This window comes from Stegastes partitus, unplaced genomic scaffold, assembly GCF_000690725.1.
Source record: "Stegastes partitus isolate 25-593 unplaced genomic scaffold, Stegastes_partitus-1.0.2 Scaffold2184, whole genome shotgun sequence".
In the NCBI taxonomy this organism is placed as follows: Eukaryota; Metazoa; Chordata; class Actinopteri; family Pomacentridae; genus Stegastes; species Stegastes partitus.
This window is the reverse complement of record NW_007579915.1, coordinates 210,151-233,456: the sequence shown is the minus strand read 5'-3', so window position 1 is coordinate 233,456 and position 23,306 is coordinate 210,151. Positions and strand designations below refer to the sequence as shown.

Genomic DNA, 23,306 nt, shown 5'->3' with positions numbered 1-23,306 from the left:
CTGACAGGTTTAATTAGCATTGTGTGACCAGACATTCACTCAAAAGCCACCCACTCCAGCTTTAAATACATTTCTTTACATGAGATGACGTCACTCTGTGGAAGGTGATATACATTCAACAACCCCTTTTAGGCACATCTGTCACATCTAATTTAATCAAATATGCAGTATCAGCTCAGCCATGAACTACCTTTACAAAGGCAATGTTAAGTTTTTGTTTACACAATCAAAAGGTAACTTCAATTCTAGACATTACATTTAAATTAGAAACATTCCAACATGATGCAGTACAATTAAAACTACTGCAAACCACAGCCTCAATATTTAACAGAGTTGAATTACAACTCTGTCAGTGTAAATCAGAAATGATCTTTGTAGAAGCAGGTTTGATGGCTCAGAAAGTGTCCACTGAGAGTTGGTAGCTTGTAGCAACAAGATAAGACAAGACGGGGTAAAAAAAAAATCAGTACTTCGATGATTAAAGCCACAACAGTGTTTATTTTATTTCAGTACAGAAAAGCTATATACCTCCGTGGTTCACATCAGAAACCCGTAAGATGTGCAGTCTCGATTGATGGTGTCTAGAGGTCGTGACAGTTGCACTGTATGAAATGAACTGTAACGGATTATAAAAGCCACAGACAACAAAAGTAAACCGCATTTATGATGACATAAACATCAGTGAAATCTCAAGTGAAGTCGCTCTGTAAAAAAAAAAAAAACAACTAAAAACTAAACAACAAAAAAAAATTACAATCTGAAATTTTAATTGAAATCAACACGTTGTACTTAACATTTTAAATATATATTATATATTATATATACCGGCACAGTGGAACAGCTTCAAAGTGCCTTGGCATTATTTTTTAAAGTCTCTAGAACGCCACTGGAGGGGTAAAACACGATTCTTTCAAAAGATATTCCCTTTGTTTGGTGTTGTGATGATGGTGGTGGTGGAGAGTGCTATCTTACACTTAAGTCCAAAATATGCCATAGATGTTCAATTGTGTTGAGATCTGATGACTGCAAAGGCCACAGCATATGAATGGCATCATTTTTAACCTCCTCGTACCATTCCGTGACCTCTAGTGCACTATGGACGGGAGCTCTGTCACCCTGGAACAGACCATTCCCGTCAGTATAGAAAAGTTTCATCATAGAATAACAATAACTGGAACCACTTTGCACTGATTTGCAGTGAGCCTACACCATGCCAGTGAAATGACCCCAACAGCTCCTGACCTGCACTGCGCCTCTCTGCCACACACAAAATATAAAGGATGACTCATCTAACCAGATCACTTTGTCCACGTTTGTAGAGCAGTGCCCCATTGAATGCTCTCAAATTGGCATTTATCTTTCTAAAGAGGTGTTTAAGCACTTCAGCCCTACAGTTATGTCTTTCTCTATGTAATAATCAACAGACTCTTCTTGCTGACGGTCTGATCACATCCTACACTGACGTTCCTTCACCTGAGTTGCTCTTTTGTTTTTCCCCTTACATACTGTACCACTGCATGTGCATCATGATCATCAAATGTGCCCGACTCAACCACACTTTGTGATAGATCTTAACGTAGATATCACTTTAGTCACTGTTCCTATTGAAACACGAGCAGTGTAAGTAGTCATTGTGACTCAAGCTCCTGCTCCTGTTCAGCATTCTATACACTGCACAGAGCATGACGGGATGTTAACTACCTAATTGAACCATGCAGCACGACCACATCCAACCAAGCATTTCTTGTTTCTTCAATCACTTCAGTTCTTCCTTTAGTTTGTCATTTGCCTGTCTGTGTGACACCCACGCACAACGATTGGACCTTAATGCTGCATGTCACGTAACACAATTCAGCATCTTTGTCTACTTGTCACAGCTGCATTTATATAAATCTCACGCTCAGCCACAACAAAGCTACTTAAGAAGCATCATATAGTGTGCTTATGATAGACGAAGTGATTGTTATTGTGCAGTAATGGAATATTTTCTATTATCTTCTATGGCTCAGGAGTGACTGAATGTTTGTGCACTGAGGTTGAGAGGAGCCCTTTAGTTCAACATTAGGCTACAAATTTATGCTTAATGTGACAGAGGACAAGATGTAGACTCTTTAAGTCCATTCGTTGAGCAGACAGGCAGCAGAAGGAATAACATCAGTGAGAAGAGTCTTGCTTATGAGACCACACTGATTATGATTTTGATTTATCTCAAAAAGGCAACTAGTTATTGCAGATACTGACTTCACCTAGATGTACATCACACCATTCTGCCTGCCTGTTGTATTCAAATTTATTTCATTTACTCTTGTGTTTTCCCTGAAGAATAACAGTCAGACGGAGCTGAAACACACTCAGCTATCTATGTACAGCTGCATATGTACACTTAGAATCAAAAAGAGATCAGCAAATGATACTAACTGCTCAATGACGAGGTAATCCAATTGCAGCCAGGGAGTCACTGATGAGTTGAAGTGAGTGTAAATACTGGGGCATGGCCTGAGGCTGATTGATGTTTTTACTCCACACTGAGAAGCCAGAGTAAACCCAAAGTCAATTTCTGGGAGTTAACCTGAGGTTTCCCTCAATCAATAAAGCTGACCGTTGAGCTGCCGGAGCACTCCGACGACAAATTCTCGCAGCGTCTAGGAAAGGACAGAAGCAGTACAACACAGTTACCGCAACAATAACAAGGCAGTGCTTAACATCAAAACAAGAGCTGAAGTGTTGTCCACAATCCATCAACAATGTTCCCTACCTGTGGCTTACAGTGCTCCTCAATCCAGCTAAAAACGCAGGCTGACAATTCTTGAAAGCTGCTCATTGAAACAGAGTTGCTGAAAGACTGGAAAAGGGAGTCCATGATGCTCTGAAAAATGTTGAATTTGACCTGGTCGGACACCTGGTCCTCTCCCTGCTGGGGGTTGTTCTGGTGGGCCTTCACGATGTGCTCATAGTTTCTATTAAGAAACAAACATGTTTACTGCCATTACCACAATTTAAACAATGGCTCTTTCATCAAGAAACAATACATTTCAGGAATTCTTTCGATGACTATGATGAATTGGTTTGCATTGTTGCATTAAAAAACCTAACCCAGCACTTAAACATTCTATATGTGGACGGCAATTCTTTGCATTTTTTACTTTAAATCTGATATTGCCTACACACTCTGTCAGTGATGCCATCAAAGCATGTCTGACTCATCAGTTTTCTTTCGTTGTCCATGATCAGCATTTCTTTAAAATTCATCTTTTCATCTGTCTCGATGCAGATTATTTATGACTACAAAATGCAAACACAGCAAGTATCTTTACAGGGATTGGGGAAGTCCTAGTTTGCAAAAAAAAAAGAAAAGTAAGTCTGATGGAAAAAGTGGTTTGGCTGACAAAGTTTGAACCAGACTATCTCACGTTTTCATGATCTTAAGTGCCATCACTTCTTTCCTTAGGACGGAAACATCCTCCTCTTGCTTCTTCTTTTCTTTATGAAGAAAATGGATGTAGTCAATTGCTAAAAAAAATAAAAAATACAACAGTCAGGGATTTGTTTTTTAACAGCACACAGATTTAGGTATATTGGGAAAAGTCTAACATCTATAAACAGGAATTGTCCCTCAAACACCATTTGTTATATACTAAAATTCTGCTTCTTCGTTTTTTTTCTTATTAAAAAAAACCCCAGCCAGAGTACACACATCTGTTCTACGTGATATTTTATCCAACATTTTTACATTTGTTTTATTGTATAATGAAAGCATGTAAGATTATCTCTGAAAAGAGAGCGAGAGAGAGAAAAAAAAAAGATTCCTTCCAGTTTTAAAAACATGTTGAACCAATAAACTGCACAGCACTCTCAAAACTCTGACCGTCACTAACTTGGTCTGGTCGAGATGTCAAATGATGCATTAATTATTCTACATAAATGTACCAGCTCCAGAGTGGGTTGCCTTAGAGCAGAGATCTCCAACTCCGGTCCTCGTGAGCTACTGTCCTGCAGGTTTTAGACATTTCCATACTGCAACACACCTGACTCATATTAATGGATCTCCAACAGCTTGTTGTCAAGTTCTACACAAGTCTGTTAATGATCCATTAATGTGAGTCAGGTGTGTTACAGTACGGAAACGTCTAAAACCTGCAGGACAGTAGCTCACAAGGACCGGAGCTGGAGATCTCTGCCTTAGAGGATTAAACAATATGACAAGGGAACTTATTTCTGTATAAATGGGAAAATCTGCACTCTAACCTTAAAGTCAAAGTTGTCCAGCACCTAAGGTAATCTTTGCAAGTAGCCAGAATTTTAAACCAAATTATTCCAAGTGTGTACACAGTTTCAGTTGAAGACATCTTACTTTTCTGCAGTATAGTAGCCTTGCTGATCTTCTGGGCGCCCACTGCAAATTCAGACTGCTGCTGGCAGGTCGGTACAATTGATTGGAGGTCATCATATCCTTTCTAATGTTAAGAAACAAGCCATTAGCAACTACTGAAAAAGAAGACAACTTTAAAAAGTGTGTGGCTCATCTGAGGTAAGTCAGACAGCTACGTCCTACTGCAGTTCACTGTAGCCGTACCTTGATGGCATCCCTACGCTTTTGCTCTGCTTGTGTGTGGGCCTGTCTCCGTCGATCCTTCTTGTAGTCCTTATATGATGTCTCATGCCTGTAGTCACTGTCTTCATCGTCTATTTGGGAACACAATGAAATTCAAAATGACCCATCAAACTGACAGAGTATCTGTTGGCTCACTGATTTATTTGAGCTCAGACCTGACAGAGGTTCTGCTGTGTAGGTGAATAAATGATGGGAATCGACATTTTAATACAATACAATCTTTCCTGTTATAACACAATTTTGTTATAAAATTCCATCCCCATTTTTATTTCACTGACATTGCAACGTTGCTCAATGCAGGACAATCTATGAGCAACTGGAAAACCACAAAGTTAAAAAGTAACCATGTTACTTTCAATCAAGGTACATTTTTAATAAGTTACTGTTTACTTTTATTTGAGTGGATTTTGTACAGTTTCACTATCGCTTCAGAAGCAACCTCTGTGTCTGATTTCTATTGTCCTTTTACTTTGAATAATGGTGATGTACAAAAAAAGGACTCTTTTTTTTGTTGGTCAAGTTAATCAAATTTAAAATATTGTCTAGAATTTGAAATGCAAGTGTATGCATTGTGGCGGCGGAAGTCAGTCGAGGTGAGGCACTGTCAAATTAGTAAAACATTTCTATTCACAGTTTAAACATAACACACACACACACAACCACAAACTATCTCTTAAAACCATCAGCGATATCAAGTCCTCTCCACTGCAAAACACAATACCTGTATTTGGTACTGAAGAAGCACTTGTTGAGCCGATGCTGTTGGCTCTGGACACGACGGTGCCCTTCCTAGCACTTTCAGCGAAGAAACCTAAAGAATAAGAGGGTATACATTAAACATTGTTGACAGAAAGACCGAAAATAAACTGATATACATCAACTGTATAATTGTAGAGATCAGAAAGGTCACCATTGCATAGCCTTAATATAAAATAATGTGACAAAAGCCAAAATATGAACAGACTGAATACTCACTGGGGTCAAAGCCACCGTCGCTGAAAGCGCCGTCTGTCTGCCGAGCCATCACCACACAGCAGTTGATGGAGAAAGGAGAAAATAGAGGCTGAGCGGCTGGGATAACAAGGGGTAAAATGTGCGCTGCCCTATATATGCTGACAAAAGACAAGTGGCAAGTCTGTTTAAACCCCCACAGAGCATTGCCCTGATTTTCCCAATTCAAGTATACAGGAGGGTAAACGCTGCAGGAAATAAGTACCTCAATCACCAATCTACTGTTTGATCTAGGGCACCACAGCACAATAACCACTTTTAATTTGTGGTTCCCAAAGCTGCTGCCAGTTTTTCTAGTGATTTCAGTGGGAAAACCCCACAAAAGGTGTTAAATTATCCAATATTTCACTCTCTCCATCTACAACCATATTAAAACAGGGCCCCTGGACAAAATTTAAATTTTACCATCTACAGGAGAGCTGAGATAAACAGCTATATTTAGGGGTCCCTGACATGACTACAGTGGGGAGCTTTCATTTTAATGACATATCACAGAGGTGTTCATTTACAGACCAAGTGTGAGACAGCTGCTTTGCCATTAATAACAGCTGCATTATTATCTGACAAGGCAAAGTGGGCACAGCCATTTCTTCATCGCAAATATGTCATTTTCTGCTGCTACACTGTTTAATAAATTACTTTCAACAGACTTTCAAACTGTAATGACTGCAGTCTTTTTTTGTTAAATAGAGTAAAGACCTATTCTACACAAAAATAATTCTACATGAGAAACGCGAGTTGCCCCTTCAGGACGCTTTGTTTACCCAACTAGCTAGCTAGCACACGGCTACAGTTTTACAACGTTACCAAACGTCAGCAAGCTAATGGTAGCTAGCCGTGAAGCTAACAAAGCCCTGTTCCCTCATTAGAAAACTTTGACGTTTAGACAGCACGGTGTTTGTCATTTATCAATGCTTTCACACACCACACGCACGAATGAATTCAGCAAAAAGTCGAGGCTGACAAATACGACTAACTTACTTTCCAGTGGTCCTCAGGAGACGTTGTCGGGTCCGTCATTTTGGAATGCAAAATAACTAATAGCACTGCTGCCTTCAAGTGCTTCACGTAAATTCCTATTCCGGAACACTATGAAATATAAGAATAATAACAATCATAATAATAAAAAGGATTTCTTACAGATCCAGCTGTATCGTAGTAAAACAATAATGGTAACAATTCGCGTACTCTCAAAATAATCACTCAAATCTTAAAAAACGTAAGTCACCTCAACAGAACTAATTTGGCACACGTTGACCCAAACATTTTAAGTTACTGAATCAGCTGATAGTAAAAGTTAATATTTGGTTGAATAAATATCTAAGAACGTTTTGTTACAGTATCCGTGTCCAATGCGCTCATCGAAAAGATATTGAACACTAAATAAGTTCAATTTACTAATGTCGAAGTGATACTTCAATATCTGGGGAGACCCTGAATGCATCACCACTACATGCAGTACCTACCTTCAAACACAGAGAGGCGCTGTTTGACAGTTCTTGTCACATCAAATGTACCTTTACCTGACTGATAATAAACAGTCTGCAATCAGGTAAAGGGAAAATACCAAAACAACTTTAACCCCAGGCCCAGGTTAAGCTTGCCCCAGGAGAATGAAGCGCTCCAGTGTGGAGAAAATGGTTGAATAATAAATTGGGGAAGAGCTTGTTGTTTAATTTCATATCTGCACCTGCTGATCTGTTACTATGCCCAACCCTGGACTCTTTCTTCTTTCTTTCATTCCTATACTACCTTATCTTACTCATCATCCACCTACTGCATGCACGGTACGCCTAACGGTTAAAATGTTTATCTTCCACCCTGTCCTCCACCCAAGGTTCTGTTGCCGTCATGCACAGGAAGTTACTCTTCTGCTTTTGCGCTTCTGCGGTTTCTGTCTGTGTTACAGAGTGTGTCACCCTCCCTGCTCCTTCCTCTCACACGCAGGCCTCTATGCTGCACTCACCAGAGGCGTTTTCGGTCAACTAGGGTAGAGGATACAGGGTGAGACAGAGGTAGGTCTTTTCTTAGAGTTGTAGCAGGTCCGAACAAGGCTTCTTATCTTGTTCTCAAAGGTACCTGTAGACAGAGTGGCTAATGAGAGGGCAAGCATGAGGACAACCTACCTTTTCTCATCACCCGCCCTGTCCTCAGGACTGAGGCAGATTTGGTAAACCAGCGACTTGGTGTTCCTCCACCTGAAGGCCCAAGACTCAATTTGATTGAGGCCTTCTTGTTTTTATCAGTTGGAGTGATCAACTTTTGTCACTCTGTTTTGGAATACACTGATTTCTGAGAAGAAGGTGTTTGCGTAAAGCTTTCCTCCTGGATTACTTGTGGAGATTAGTGATGGGGAATGCGGCTGCAGGGGGCTTGGAGCAAGAACCGGCTGAGGGCCGAGAGGGCAGGAACTCAGTCGGGGCAGCTCCAGCAATGAGTGACCCCACACCAACCTTGCAGAAGAAGCAGCCGGCTCCCCCAAAACTTCCAATGCCTCCAGAGGATGAGCTGGAGGAGCGCTTCAATGTGGTGCTGGTGAGTGGCTACACAGAGGGAGGGCACACACACTTATGGCATCTGAAAACACACAGATTATGCATTAGATTTTGTGGTAGGAGCAGGAGATGGGGATGATTATGCTGGTGAATATGATCCAGAAGCACAAAAAAAGAAATTACATCTAGTTCATCAGCTGTTATTCGAAGTTGTTAAAAGTAACAAGTGTTGAGTCTTGTTTTGCTCTCTAACTCACTGCGGCTGCCAAAAACCCACTTTACCCTAATGCAGACTGGATATAATGCCAGCCTTTCTCCGTTTGTACTCTTTTGGAATATCTAAAGTCATTTGTCAGATGGGCAGAGAGAGCCAAACGTTACAAAATGTCATCTAGCAGAGAGTCAAATGACTTTTCATTTTGTCCTAATATATTTGCACAAAGGTTATTAATGACTGTTCCATTCAAGGTACAGATGTCGCTGTAAAAACAATGCTATCAACAAGTCGTCACATTCGTTAATATACTTCTGCCCCTCTGCTTGATTGGAAAATTTCAGGCTAGGAACAGTGTGATTAGTTGCATGCATGGGCAGCTGGCCCCAAGGGGGAAGTTGTGCAACACATATTTACATGAGAGAGAACGCGGGACCGGAAAACAACTGTTTCACCATTCTTTCACCAGTCTTACAACAACTTGGAAGGCATGAAATCCCATGATTAGTACTTTGTATTGAATATCTCAGACAGCATTATTTTTGGCACACATTTGTATTTAACAACAAACAGAAGTAATTTATTAGACTTAGACGTAGAAGAATGTTCAGCTAAAGATAAGATCAGGGTTTTTTTTGTGAAGGTGGCATAATTCATGTTAATGAGCATAAAAAGGTCAAAAAAAGTGATGCGGATAGAAACAGGATTTAAAAGCCTGGTGTCATGCTGATACAGTTCAACCATCAGTGGGTTAAAAAAGAACAGGTTTTACTTCTTCAACCTCAATAATCAAGTTTTTTGTTTGCCTAAATGAGCTCAGTTCACTTTATGACTTTGCTCACTGGAAAAAAAAAAACATTCTCATCTTTGCTTTTCTATAATGCTCCATAGAGGAATAACAGCATGGCTTATCAGATATGCTGAAGAACACCATGAAGCGTCCAGATTGTGCTGCTTAAATTATGAGCGAAACAAAAAGAAAAATGTTTACAACTGAGTGAACAAAAATAAAATGAAATATTAGACATCTTACCCCAGGAGATACAGAAGTAAAATCCTGATGTTTGACCATTACACTGAGGGGATCCAGTGGGTCTGTTAAGCTGTGGGGGACATTTTACTGGCATAGTTTAGGTTAACAAGTCCCATTAGGGGCAATTGCACCTGCAAAGTTCCTCTGAGTGGTTTCTTCCAAGATGACAATAACCCCATCCACAAGAACTCAAGTGGGTCACTGAATGGTGAGTATGAAAATAATGTAAATCCCATGCTATGGCCTTCACAGTCAACAGGCCTCAACCCAACCAAACAACTACAGGAGATTTTAGACCAACCTGTTGGACAAAGCTTTCCACCAACATCATCAAAACACCACATGAATGACTTCCTTCTGCAATAATTGACGTTTACACCTCTAGCAATGTTCCAGAGACTTGGAAAATCAGCGCCACGCCGTTCTGGTGGCATGTGATGAACTTGTCTGCACAGGAAAAACAAAAATAAAAAAAAGCATGTTCAACTTCAAAGGAATTGTCTTAAAATCTATAGTTAGGGAAGTTAAGATTTCTGTTGTTTGCACAAATATCTGAGTTCCTCAGACTAAAAATAAAGAGTTGGGGTGACAGACGTGAAGCTGAAAAGATAACAAATCAGCAAGTGGTTTTCGCAATCAACAAAACGTTTGAGTTGCACAAACCTAAATCGTAGCTCAGGCTACATAGAATGACAAGCAAAAACTGAATGAACTTCTCTTTTTATGCAGCCAGGTTACTTCTTCAGGAAACATTTACCTTAGTTGAAATGTGAAGTCCTTTCAAAAAAATTGAATTGTGTACTTTGCTCGCTCAATTCGGTAAAACTAACGCTTAACGTTAAATTTTTTTTTTTAATGTAGGGCAAAGGAAAGCAGGACTTGTGGCATTTATTGTTACTAAAATACAAGTAGTAACTAATAATTACAAAACAGCAAGGAAATTCTACAACTTATCTTTGAATTACAGTCTTCTTTTAGTAAAAGTACTTGATAAATATATAGAATTCTGCCTTATTGTTACGTAAGTTGACACAGCTCCTTTACGTAACAGAAACATTATTATATGGAACAACGAGAGAATGTGGTGTGGCTTTGGGGTTAATGTTTTCACGACATTTGTGCAACATGTCTCATGTTCTCTCAGAAAATGAACAAAGATGGCTTGTGCTGCTTCATGCCTGCTACACCCATGAGGCGCTACATGAAAGTATGACCTCACTTCTGTTTTCAGCAAAATACTTCTAACGTCTTTAAGACAGATGCCACTCCATAAAGCATCCATATTGAGACTTGAATGCTTACATCACCACCTCTGCAGGGAAACGAGAAGTGGAGCGAAGTTCTTCAATTCTACACTGTTTCTAAACTGAGGGATATTTATGTTCATGTAAGTGCATGAGACAGTGACTTACATGACCCTTCTTTGATAAGTGCTGCACCACCAAACCCACTTTAGGACCCCTCCCTTACACCATCAAGAGTGAAACTTCCACTCTTCAGCACCAAGGCAATGTGCCATTTCCTTTTTTTTTTTTTTTTTTTTCTCTTTGTTAGCGTGTCTCTTTTTTTTAAATGTGTGAAAAAAAAGCAAACTGCTACTTGAATGTACAGACACAAGCAGATTCAAAATCCACACCCATGTGTCAACTGAACTTATTTGTCTTGTTAGTAAAGTAGTCATCACTGTGTTTTGGATCCAATGTTAATCAGAGATAGGAAGGGTGAATTGTATAAAAATAAACCTAAAGCAAAACAAAACACATATAGGAATATGTTTCTACAGTTAATAAGTTGTCAAAGAAAGCACGTTACCTCTCTGACTTAAGTGTTTTTGCTCCAATTCTGCTCCTTTTTAATAACTTTTTGTCTTTTTTTTCTCTCTCCACTCTCCACTGATTGATTAAGAGTCATTCATAAAGACTTAATTTAGATTCACAATTCATTCAGTTCTTAAGACCTTTCGAATGGGGAAATAACCTTTATATCTCCAGACATTTCCCTGTAGGTGACGGAAGATAACTCAAATTGAAACTGTCCTTTTGGGCCACTAATATATCACCCCTTCAGACGGTTGAGTCAACCTGAATTGAAAAATTTGTGGAGGTGGCTTGGTGGCTCTTAGTCTGGGTAAAGTACGCAGCTGAGACGATAACTAGGAATAGCGTACCATTTATGATAGATGAGGCTGTGATAATGTTATTAGATAGTTGACATGTAAACAAATGCCACGGCTTCTGTGTAAACTTTGGTCAAACTAAAAAACCCAAACAAATAAAATGTGGTTTAAAGTGGAATAAAACACTACAAACATCTTTACCAAAGCTTGTATTTTGCAAAATCTGACATACCATCAAATTACATCCATATTAGCTTTAAGTATATCTTAATAACTTCTTTTTTATGTCCCAGATTTGTATATGTTTCTAGGCACATAGTACCTATTGACAACCGTCACTACATACATGTAAACACTGAGTCATCTGTGCTTCCAGCAGGTAGTCACCACCCTTCTGCTTTGCACCAACTTTGCGCATTTGTGGTTTTGGAGATTTGAATATTGTTGCATAAGGAGGAAATACAAAGCAATTACAACATACAGTATAACAGTTGAGTGCAGGACAAAACTGAGTGTGTTAAAATGAAGCGTGACAAATTTTCTTTTAATCCCGAATCACAAACTCTAAAATGCATTCGCTCAATTAAGGTTAAAACAACCTTTTTCTCTTTTCTCTCTCTTTCAGAGCTACATGAACTTGCCTCCAGACAAACTGAAGCTGTTGAGTCAATATGACAATGAAAAGAAATGGGAATTAGTCTGCGATCAGGTAAGAGGTTTTCATTTGTTGATAATGAGTTGGTTCAGAATGTAAACCTCAACATGCGTCACCAGACCCAGCAAGATTCTCGCGTTGGTGCCCTCACTAGGATAGAGTTGACAGAAAGTACATAACAACCCAGAGTGGATCGTGTGTGCGGTAAAGAGCAGAGTGCAGAGTGAAAACCTTGCAGCATCGTTTCTGTGGTGGCAGCTCACAGAGGTGTCGGCATGGAAACAGAGAGCGGTTTGTGTCTGTTGTATTTAACAGCACAGGCAAGAATAGCCTCAAATGTTACATGCTGCGTTAAGGTGCATCAAGCCAAGTCATCTATTAGGGTCACTGATAAAAATGAACTGTGTGAAAAGCAAGCTCTAGACACTGCTCTCTGTAAATCTCTCTCCTGCAGGAGCGTTTCCAGGTGAAGAGCCCCCCATCCACTTATCTGAACAAGATCAAGAGCTTCTACCAGGATCAAGGAGGGGTAACTCGTAGGGTCAGTACAAAGCATCACCTGCTGTTTCATATTTAACTCATCTAATTTTAATGCACACACAAGGAGGTTTTATCTTTTTTTTTTTTTTTTTTGCTTCTTTAGTTAAAGAAAAGGATCCAAGATGCCACACAGGTCCTCAAAAATTTGGAGATATCCCTTCGCACCAATCACATTGGGTGAGCATGCTAAGTTGAAATGGAATCCTACTTTAGGGCTTTTTGATTATTTAATCAAACAGTGCATTTTAATGCAGTACTTCGTGTGCTGAACATATTTTTATTTATATGTAGCCTTCCTAGAATTTTTATGTCACAGTGGGATCCTTTGTTGTTCTTTTCAATATGTTTTGAACATTTCGCTCATCCTGCCTGTGAAGAAATGTCATTGAAAGGTGCAATGTAGAGTTAAAGTTATGTTTACATTCAGCTCCACCATCCATCGATTAGTGGAACAGTTGGTTCAACCTGTGGCAGAAACTTAACAGTGTTTGTTTAACATAGATGAAATAACAGTTAAGTCTTTGAAATACAAAAACGTTAAAACGTAAGAATCACATGAGGAAGAAACAGAAACTCATTAACCTCCCTAAGTGGGAGTTACACAACCGTTACTATACCGTTACACTAACCAAGAAAAGTTGTAACTGTTGGTGGAAAAAAATGAGTGGGAGTGTGTTTTATTGAAATTCATGTTCATTCAAAAGAGAAAGATTGAGTTATTGTTTCTTTCTAAAATCTTATTTTAAGCACAGTCTGAGCCAATATCTGCTATATTCTATATATATATCACTACAAGATATTTGTCAGTGTCATTGCTCATGCTTGATTGTATTTTCCTACTAAAGATGGGCCCAGGAGTTTCTCAATGAGCAGAATAAAGGTTTGGATATTCTGGTGGAATACCTGTCTTATGCGCAAAGCGACACCTCGTGAGTACAAACAGGCTATGAAAACTGTTTTGGAAATCTAATGGAGCTCCTACAATTATCACTAAGGATGCATCTGTGCATTTTGTAGGTTTGATGTGGAGAGTGTGGAAAACGGCGGCACGCTGTCAGACAGAAGAAAGTCAGCAGAAAGGTCAATGGAAGATTTGACCAAGAGCCCCAGCAGTGGTCACTCACATGGGATGACCAGAGCTGCACGTGCACTGACTGTAAGGTAAGAAACTCCAGACATGAAAGGTTATTGAGGTACAGCAGCTGTATGGTGCAGATCCAGAGATGTTCTACAAATTATTAAACATGCACAACGCACCATGAATTCTCATTTTAAAAAAAAGGAACTGCCAGCGTATTTAGTTGCACATACAGTGAGAAAATAGAAAGCAGAAGTGGTGTGATGGTGGCATGCTGTAGTACCACAGAGAGGTCTGCATGCCGTGTTGTACCATATTTATCTGTTCTACAAAGATTTTATTTTTCTGAGATGCTCTTTTTTTTTTTTTGCAAGTCACTAGTAGATTTTGTGACCTTAGATCCAAATCTATTAACATGTTTATGGCATCACTGATACAAATAATCCCTCAAAAAGTGATCGATTGAGTGAAGATTCTAACTCTAAGATATGAAACAAATTCTGCGGTAGGCTGCATAACCTAATCAATATGCCTTTGTTATTAAGTGTATTGTTCTTGTTAGTCTCATTTCACGGCACTATTACTGCTACACAGCTTCCTCTTGAAACAGCAACGACAAATCCTTCAGTTTCCCTTGCTCTCCTTCATTCACAGCCTTTGCTTTTTTCATTTTCCTTCCACCTGATGCCACATCTCAGCTGTCAGACAGACACAATGGCTGTCCAAAACAGTGCTGGAAGTCATAGTTACAAGTGTGCTCAAAACTGTTTTCATGTATCTTATCATTTCTTGGCCTTGACTTCAAACCATTCAAACATACGCTGGCTTCTCTGTCCTTCACAGCTTGTATTTGTGTTTCCTTTTTTTTTTTTTTTTTTAATCCCTTTATAGAATAAGCTCCACTCTGGGCAACAAGATGCACAAGAAGTCTCATTCATCCACCCAGAGAGATGACGTACACGTGTGCATTATGTGCCTGCGCGCCATCATGAACTACCAGGTAGCGTCTGAACAAACTGTCAGTCTGAACACGCCACTTAACTCATGTTCTGTCACTCAAATGTGACGCCAAAGCAAGGAAATGTTTTTCTTTTTTGCTATTGGTTAAGCAAAATCCACTCCTCTCTTTGCTGTTTCACTCTTTAACACAAATTTGACCTCATTATTTTGGTATTTTAATAGCATTGTCATTTCCTTCAGAATCCTCTACCCCATAAACTCTTTTTAAACAGTTATTTATATCTCCCCTCCATTTTCAGTCTGGTTTTAACCTGGTGATGACTCACCCACGCTGCGTGAACGAGATAACCCTCAGTCTCAACAGCAAGAATCCCAGGTGAGTTTTGTGTGTGTGTGTGTGTGTGAGGCGCAATCACAGTTATCTGTCTGTCAGCATATAGATCAGCATCCTTATCTAACCCCTCCTCCTCCTCCGCTGTGACAGGACCAAAGCTCTTGTGCTGGAGCTGCTGGCTGCCGTGTGTCTCGTCAGAGGAGGACATGACATCATTCTCTCTGCTTTTGACAATTTCAAAGAGGTGAAATGAGTTTTTTAATGCCAGTTTCACCCTGTTGCGATGGTCTGATTTGACTTCAGTTGTTCACTCATGCATTGTTTCAGACTTCCCCTGTTTCATTACTCATCTTGTGACTCACATGCACTGTGGCTGTAATTTTAGCACATGTACAACAGTCATACAAACGTGTTTAACTCTGAACATACTGTGCAGAAGTACAGCACATGCTCTCAGTGTTTATATTCACTGATGCTTTTGCATTTATGCCCCCATGCGGGCAACAATTAAAATGTATAATCAAACAAGTTTTCTTTTTTTTTCTTTCTTCAGGTGAGCAGAGAAAGGAACCGCTTTGAGAAGCTTATGGAGTACTTCATCCACGATGACAACAACATTGACTTTATGGTAGGACCACAAATTTCCTCCTAGCACCAGATGCATTAAGAGATGGGATGCAACTGAGACTAAACTTGCGTTTTTCTACAGGTTGCCTGCATGCAGTTCATAAACATTGTGGTCCATTCAGTGGAGAACATGAACTTCCGTGTCCATCTACAGTATGAGTTCACTCACCTTGGATTAGACAAGTATCTAGAGGTGAGTATGTTTAAAAAAAAAAAAAAAACAGACACCCTGGTAAAGCGTGGCTTACCTCACAAGACCAGGATAGTTAAAGTTGCTATATTTGACATTTTTATAACAAGTATCAATTCACAATGTGAAAAAAAACCCTGCTGATAGTGACGTGCCTGAAGAGAATTATTACCTGAGCTTCCCTGAACTTTAAAAGGATTTATAGTGAGGTTTAGCCCATTATCTAGCAGTCCCGCCTGCAACTTTAATGTTGTGGTCCACTGTTACTGCCCTTCTAGCACCGTTTCTGACTGCAGCAGGCAGCTGTTAGCAGAGAAAAGTTTCAAAGCCCACTGTACCAAACGGGAGACAAACAAATGGTGATTAGCTGGTGAACAGAGTAGAGAATTTAGGAGATAAAGACATTTTCTGCAGGAGTAGGGACTAAAAAAAGAACCAAAGGAGAATTAGCATTGGATTTATATTTCCCAGGTGAACAGCAATATGACTCCAGATAAATGATAATGCTGCTCCAAAACTGCTGAATATCAAATTTTGTTTTCACAACCTGTTAACACTGCCCAAAGGGACCCAGAAATAAAAAAATCTCATATTTTGCAGGTTTTAAGAAACACGCTCAGACTAATAATAAGAAATGAAAACATCAAGCAGAAAGGCACTTGGAGAACGCGTCCTCTGCGAATACGCTCTATTCAAATGAAGGTGGTCCAGATCCACACCAAACATTTGATAGTTTTTGCGTAATCTTGCTGACTAACCGTCAAACACAGCATTGATCACGTACCTCGGCTCTCACTTTCTCATTTAAAGTTTAAAAAAACTTGGGGTGTCCATCTGGTCAGTTCTGGCGCCCATTCTTCCTCATTTATCAGATTGTGGCTGCTGCATCCTCATCCTGTTTTTTTTAGCTTCTCCTTTGCACTAGAATCAAATGTTGATTTGAAAAAATATTCCAAATGACATTGTCTATCCATGTCAGAAAATCTAAAGTGTATTTACATTACTATGTTCTTCAGCCTCTTACTTACTCTCTTATAGAGCTTTATTTAGATATATTTCACGTTTCTAGAATTTAACTCGTAATTCGTGAACCGCCCATCATTTTTCATCAGATACAGGAACTTCCAGTTGCAAAATAATAGCTGTCAAGTTGCAATTCAGTCTTCCTCCATGAAGATCTTTAAATTTAAGCTTGGGAATTACACTTTTTAACAATTTTATTTCCACTCCATCTTTTTATAAGCATGAATAAAAATGCTAATGTATATGAAATGCACAGTATATGCATTATCATAGCTTTAAATGTGAAATAAATACAATATTCTGTATGATAACGTTTCTTAGTGATAATCTATTCACGTGATATGTGATTATTATGTGTGTGTTTGTGTATTAGCAACTAAAGGTAACAGAGAGCGAGAAGCTGCAGGTCCAGATCCAGGCCTACCTGGACAATGTGTTAGATGTGGGAGCCCTGCTGGAGGATGCTGAGAACCGAGGAGGGGTGCTGGATCATGTGGACGAACTACAGGAACACAACATACAGGTGAGGCACAAAATAAAGGAAAGGAGGAACCTCAGTGAACAAAAAAAAGAGGCTTTGAGGTTGCAGTGTGGTGTGTCAAAGGAAGTTATAGTATGTCGCCTGTGTGTTGTTTTGCAGCTGAATGCTCGACTTCAGGACATTGAGAATCAAACCACAGAGAGAATAACTGAACTTGAGACTCAGCTCATGCAGGCCACCAAGGAGACGGAGCTGCTCAAAGTAAGTCCTGCCTCATAACATGTTTAATGAGATGAATTAGCCGAGGTAGGTGTCTAATCATCCCAGTGATGTGTTTAAACAAGGTAAAAGAGTGGCCCTTCAATTTAGTTAAATAGTCTTAATATAAATGTTTAAAAAAATCGAATCATCTTCAATGAACAATAAAAAAAGATGAGAGTATTTGCACTTATTAAATAAATCTCTAAATTACCTTGCATTATCCCCATGTTAGCAGAATGCCAATTGGTCTCCCTCATCTGTAAACACTGAAATATCAGCTGTTGAATAGATTAGCATGACATTTTCAAATGTGGATGAAACCTAATGATATTATTTACATAGTTTGGTGAGATTTCATCTTGTGCAGTGGTCTTTAAACTGAGGGTCAGAACCCCCTGCAGGGGCGTAAAGATGCCGCAGTGGAGGCATGGATGACCAGGGGGGGAAAATATGATTTAAAACTAATGGCTGTTATTTATATAAGGAAAATACTTATATATAGAAAATAGGAGTTTGCTCATGCTGCATCTCAGATCTTGCAATAACCAAAATCCAGCTTGCATCCTTTTTTAATAGTTGCTTCCCATATCATTGTAAATGATGGATAGAAATTGTGGAGTGGGGGGGTATGTATTCCTTTTTTTTAACTTCTGAGCAGGGGGCCACGCAAAGTTTAGGAACCGCTGCTCGAGCTCTACAAGCACCTATGATGATGAAGATTTGCTGTGAACGTTTGCATGCATATTTATATATCCTTCAGGATGACTTTTAGCTTTTACTAACTTCTCATCTTGCACCACCACAAGGTCAAAACTTTATTTTGTCAACTACTTCTTTTTTTTTAAGGACCAAATTCTTCTAAAGCTAATCCCCATCATGCTCAGCTATCTCAGCTTATATAACAAATACCAACACGCTAAAGTAAAATGACAAATATGGTGAACATTACAAACAAAAGCGTGTTAATGTTGTCTCTGTGAGCATTTTACCATGCTGATGTCACATCACAGAGCCACCACAACCATGCATTCCTTTTAGAACCTAATAGCAGACTGTGTACAAATGCTAATCTTGATTTTATATTTTCATTTGTGTTTTACAGGAAAGCCTGCGAGAGTCATGTTCCCAGGTTAGCACTCTGCAGCAGAGAGAAAGAGAGCGTGAGCTGGACAGGGAGAGGGAGAAGGACAGGGAGCGTCTCAGCACCTCAATCTCTCAGACACCTTCAGAACTGGAGCAGAAGATCCAGGAGCTACAGGACCAGGGGCTAGTCCGACTGGGACGCAACGCCTCAGGAGGTCTGGACATCCAGGTGGTGCCCGTCACAGTGGTGGAGTACGTCCAAAGCCCAGCTGCAGCCACCCAACCCAGCGCTGCAGGCTCTGATGAGTCTACCTCCTCAGCATCCAGCCTCCCTGTCCCTGTGCCACCTCCTCCACCTCCCCCTCCTGGAGGTCAAACTGTCCCTCCTCCTCCACCACCTCCTCCTCCACCTCCACCAGGAGGTCCTGTGCCCCCACCTCCTCCTCCTCCTCCTCCTCCTTCTATTGGAGGAGTCCCACCACCTCCTCCTCCCCCCTTACCTGGTGCTGGACCTCCACCTCCTCCTCCACCACCTGGTGCTGGACCTCCACCCCCGCCTCCGCCTCCTGGCGGTGGACCCCCGCCACCTCCTGGTGCACCGAACAGTCAGCCTGGTGAGATGGTTGATTAATAAATCTGAAAAGTACTGCTATGAGTTGGTAGTAGTGGAAGGATTATTTGTTTGACTCTTCTGTCTCTTGTTTTTTTTGTTTTTTTTAAATTTTCTCAGGGTTTAAGAGCAAGAAAGCTATTCAGACCAAGTTCAGGATGCCGTTGTTAAACTGGCAGGCTTTGAAACCAAACCAGGTGACAGGCACAGTCTTCAACGAGCTAGATGATGAACAGGTCTTAGGGGTAAGAATACACATCCTCCGTTTACCACATGCACTACTTCGTATACTATAACAGAAGAAGTTCTTTGTGAGCACACTGGCCTTCTCTGATTTTCGTTGCATCTCCAACAGGAGTTAAACATGGAGATGTTTGAGGAGCAGTTCAAGACTAGAGCCCAGGGTGCTCCAACAGACTTGTCCAAGGTGAAGACAAAGACGGTTCAGAAGGCCCCAACCAAGACATCCTTGATCGAAGCCAACAAGGCCAAGAATCTGGCGATCACTCTGCGCAAGGGGGGAATGGACCCATCTAAAATCTGCACTGCCATAGAGACGTATGTTATATTACTGACCTTTTTGAGCTACCTTCTTTGGAACTCTCTTTCTCACGCATTTTTTGATGCTTAAACTAATCCTAACTTTTGTCTGCACAGGTATGATCAGCAGTCTTTGTCTATAGACTTCCTGGAATTGCTTGAACCCTTCATCCCATCAGACTTTGAGATGAAGCTTCTGAAGAACTATGAGAAAGAAGGCCGACCTCTGGAGGAGCTGACCAACGAAGACCAATTTATTTTACGCTTTGGGAAGATTCCTCGTCTGAACCAGCGAATTAACACTCTCACTTTCATGGGCAACTTCCCAGAAACCGTGAAACGCCTGCAGCCGGTCAGTTTGCTAAATGCATTGTAACTTTGGCTGGGAAAGCGTTTAAACAGATGTATTGATTTTGTTTTTACTTCATCCACAGCAACTGAACTCCATCATCGCTGCATCCATGTCCATCAAGTCCTCAACCAAACTGAAAAAGATCTTAGAAGTGAGTAAAACAGAATACAAATGCTGATGTGGTTTCGAAATGTATAAGTTTGCAAATCACCTCTTGCGTTTCCTTTCAGATTGTTCTTGCCTTCGGTAACTATATGAACAGCAGTAAGAGAGGAGCCGCATACGGGTTTCGGCTGCAGAGTTTGGACCTGGTAAGTAGCTCTTGTTTGTAGATTCATTCTTGCACTTCAAGGAAGCCTTATATCAACTTTGTCTTTTTATTCCAGCTGTTGGAGACCAAATCCACTGATCGCACACAGACGCTACTTCACTTCATCACCAATATCATCCAGGAGAAATACGCAGACTTGGCCAACTTCCACACCGACCTACATTTTGTGGACAAGGCAGCCCTCGGTACATGCACACATGCAGGCTGACCAGCTGTGCAGCTTGTTATTTAATTTTGGGATGTGTTCAAATTTCATTTCCGTTCCTTTTCCAGTATCCTTGGACGGCATTCTTCAAGATATTCGTTCATTAGAGCGAGGAATGGAGATGACCAAAAAGGAGTTCTTGGTGCAGGATGACAGCCCTGTGTTGAAGGAATTCATTAAAACAAACAGCGAGCAGCTGGACTCTTTGGTCAAAGACAGCAAGACGGCACAGGTTAGCCTTCAATTCATATCAAACTTAGACACAACTCTGAACATCTTATCACATTCTTATACATTTACTATACCTCATTCAGGAGGCTTACGGCTCTGTGGTGGAGTATTTCGGCGAGAACCCCAAAACCACGCAGCCTTCCATGTTCTTCCCCATGTTTGGACGCTTCATAAAGGCCTATAAGGTAAGAGGGTTTAGTAGGGTTCTGATATTCATTCGTTTACAATTATTGCATTGCATGTTAGTCATTTTTCCTTTGATTGAATGCAGGTAGCACAGCAAGCGATTGAGCAGAGAAAGAAAATGGAGCTTGAGAGTCGTGAGGTAAAGGAGTCCCCATCTCCGAACAGAGCTGGATCACAAAAGGTAAGAAGTGAAAGGTCAAGAGTTGAGAGGCTGTGAAATAATCAGCGATCACCATTAATCCCTTATGTGTTCACCACAAAAACAGAATCTGAAACAAAACTGTCAAAAACACGAGTGTCTTAGGAGATATATAATTCTAAATTTACTTAAAAAGGCTTTTGATTTCCAACTTTTTCAAGGGACCTATGATGCCTAAGATGCCCCAGATGGACCTGATAGCAGAGCTGAAGAAGAGGCAGGTGAAACCACCGGTCCGCGAGGGCAAGGACGGCGCTCTGGAGGACATCATCACAGGTACGGTGAAGTGACGCTTCCTGCAGGAGACACCTCACTCTTGCATGCTGCACGTTTGATATTTAAATGTGGGTAGAAACTCTGCATTCGTATGCATGTCCTCGCTTTTTCCCCCAGATTTGAGGAACACACCATATAGGCGAACAGATGGTCGTCGGCCCGCGCAGCGCCAGGACACTTAAGCCGCTTCTGGTTCAAGATTTTTCTAAATGTAACTGGAATCACACTCACACAAACAGGCAGAAAGAACAGCCTTTAAAATGTGCTGTACATACAATTTATCCAAATATATAATTAGCCATATGGCAGTGTGTATTAACAATATTTTAGCATGTTTGTTCTGTAAATAGAATTAAGTTGGAAGTATTTTTTAATAATGAACAGTTCCTGAATTTGATTCCAAATCTTACCTAAAAGCTATTTTTTTCTGTGGTGCCACACAACTTTGTATGCTGCAATTTTTACTACTGCCACTAATTAAGTAACAACAACCAAAAAAAAAATCACAACTTTATTTTAAAAATAAACCAAGTTTTTAACCATTGTGTGCTTTTGTATTTTCTTTACAATATTAGAGGTTTGACTTACTGTTTTGCAAAATTAAATCACTTGCTGACAACACAGCCCAAAGTCAATATAAAGCAAGATCAGACACCACGACTGTACAAGAGAGCTGCACTTTATTGGACACACAATCACAGCAAATTATGTACAAAAGAAGGCAGGTTCAACTGCCTGCTGTCTTCTCACAGGAAAAACACACACATTTCTCACAGAATATCATGGCATCCACACTGATAAATTAGTATCTCCAGTGTCAGTAGGCTTTTTAAATTTCTATATCATTATATTATAGATCTATTTTCTGTATTATTTTTGTTCTTATATCACACTACTCTACAAATGGGAGATTCACTCTGTGGACAGAGTACACCATTGCTGGCGCCTTCTCTGGTCGGGGTGCGTTCAAGTGTTCTGAATCCTCGATGTTCAACACTCTCAGCCATCATCATCACATAACGTCACAGAAAAACTGAACATGCCTGTGTCACAGTTAGCAAAATAAAGTCTCATTCTTCCTGTTTGTAAACCTCTCAACATAGAACCGCCTCTCCTTTCCGCTTTCTTTCTCATCCTTTTGAGAAAACAAGTAGACAACATTTTTTTTAATCAACTGCACCGTGCGATTGCTTGAGACTATACATGCATTGTTTTTGTATATACCTTTGTACCCATCGTCATAGTTTATTAATAAAACATCTTTTTGGACATAACAATTTTGTTGAACTCGCTAGGAATGACTCGGCCTATTTACAAGTCAATTTTGTTTTTCTACTTTTGATGCCAAGATTTTTGAACATCCACACATTCATGTAAAAATCTCATATACATACTATAGAATGTAGGTTCATTATATATATATAAAAAAAAGCTAAAATGGCAAAAGAAAAGATTTAAATTCATACAGCTCCACATAATTCTCTTATTAATCCATCTTGGTGGATTTACAGCTTTTATAGTTCAGCTTAACTGCTACCTAAAGCCACTCAGTGCAACAACTGGAGCAGTATAAGCCAGAAAATGTACTTCCACCTGTTAATATTAATAGCCTGTCTTCTCTGAAACCTTATGCACTGAGCATCCACATTCCTGTTCACATGCA

At 40.1% G+C, this 23,306-nt stretch overlaps 2 protein-coding genes across 3 annotated transcripts; one reads left to right on the top strand and one right to left on the bottom strand.

Annotated features, from left to right (window-relative positions):
* Positions 1 to 478: 478 nt before the first annotated feature.
* mlx (MAX dimerization protein MLX) lies at positions 479 to 7,289 on the bottom strand. Its single transcript, XM_008304299.1, has 9 exons — positions 7,090 to 7,289; positions 6,605 to 6,712; positions 5,588 to 5,624; positions 5,334 to 5,423; positions 4,574 to 4,683; positions 4,352 to 4,454; positions 3,411 to 3,510; positions 2,756 to 2,957; positions 479 to 2,642 (listed from the first exon to the last, which is right to left on the bottom strand). Exons 2-9 carry the CDS (start codon positions 6,641 to 6,643, stop codon positions 2,586 to 2,588), a joined length of 738 nt encoding a protein of 245 aa, XP_008302521.1. The 5' UTR covers positions 6,644 to 6,712; positions 7,090 to 7,289; the 3' UTR covers positions 479 to 2,585.
* A 252-nt stretch (positions 7,290 to 7,541) lies between these two features.
* fmnl1a (formin-like 1a) lies at positions 7,542 to 22,188 on the top strand. 2 transcript variants are annotated; one of them, XM_008304297.1, is made up of 25 exons: positions 7,542 to 8,158; positions 12,107 to 12,190; positions 12,591 to 12,677; positions 12,780 to 12,853; positions 13,522 to 13,605; positions 13,694 to 13,837; positions 14,646 to 14,754; positions 15,014 to 15,090; positions 15,199 to 15,292; positions 15,602 to 15,676; positions 15,758 to 15,868; positions 17,262 to 17,411; positions 17,529 to 17,630; positions 18,733 to 19,327; positions 19,444 to 19,568; positions 19,679 to 19,881; positions 19,981 to 20,215; positions 20,298 to 20,366; positions 20,446 to 20,526; positions 20,602 to 20,731; positions 20,820 to 20,983; positions 21,066 to 21,167; positions 21,254 to 21,349; positions 21,529 to 21,643; positions 21,761 to 22,188. In XM_008304297.1, the coding sequence occupies exons 1-25, from the start codon at positions 7,973 to 7,975 to the stop codon at positions 21,823 to 21,825; spliced, it is 3,357 nt and encodes a 1,118-aa protein (XP_008302519.1). In that variant the 5' UTR covers positions 7,542 to 7,972; the 3' UTR covers positions 21,826 to 22,188. The 2 variants fall into 2 exon arrangements, with proteins under 2 accessions (XP_008302519.1, XP_008302520.1); XM_008304298.1 differs by lacking the exon at positions 21,761 to 22,188 and having other exon boundaries at positions 21,254 to 21,415; positions 21,473 to 21,542.
* Positions 22,189 to 23,306: the final 1,118 nt, after the last annotated feature.

Coding starts and splice junctions, on each gene's coding strand:
- mlx (XM_008304299.1), bottom strand. CDS start 6,643: ATGACGGACCCGACAACGTCTCCTGAGGACCACTGGAAA. Junction 4,684..5,333: donor TTCTTCAGTACCAAATACAG/GTATTGTGTTTT, acceptor GTTCCCAAATAG/ACGATGAAGACAGTGACTAC. Junction 3,511..4,351: donor GGCTACTATACTGCAGAAAA/GTAAGATGTCTT, acceptor TATTTTTTTTAG/CAATTGACTACATCCATTTT.
- fmnl1a (XM_008304297.1), top strand. CDS start 7,973: ATGGGGAATGCGGCTGCAGGGGGCTTGGAGCAAGAACCGGCTGAGGGC. Junction 13,838..14,645: donor GCACGTGCACTGACTGTAAG/GTAAGAAACTCC, acceptor ATCCCTTTATAG/AATAAGCTCCACTCTGGGCA. Junction 20,367..20,445: donor AACTGAAAAAGATCTTAGAA/GTGAGTAAAACA, acceptor GTTTCCTTTCAG/ATTGTTCTTGCCTTCGGTAA.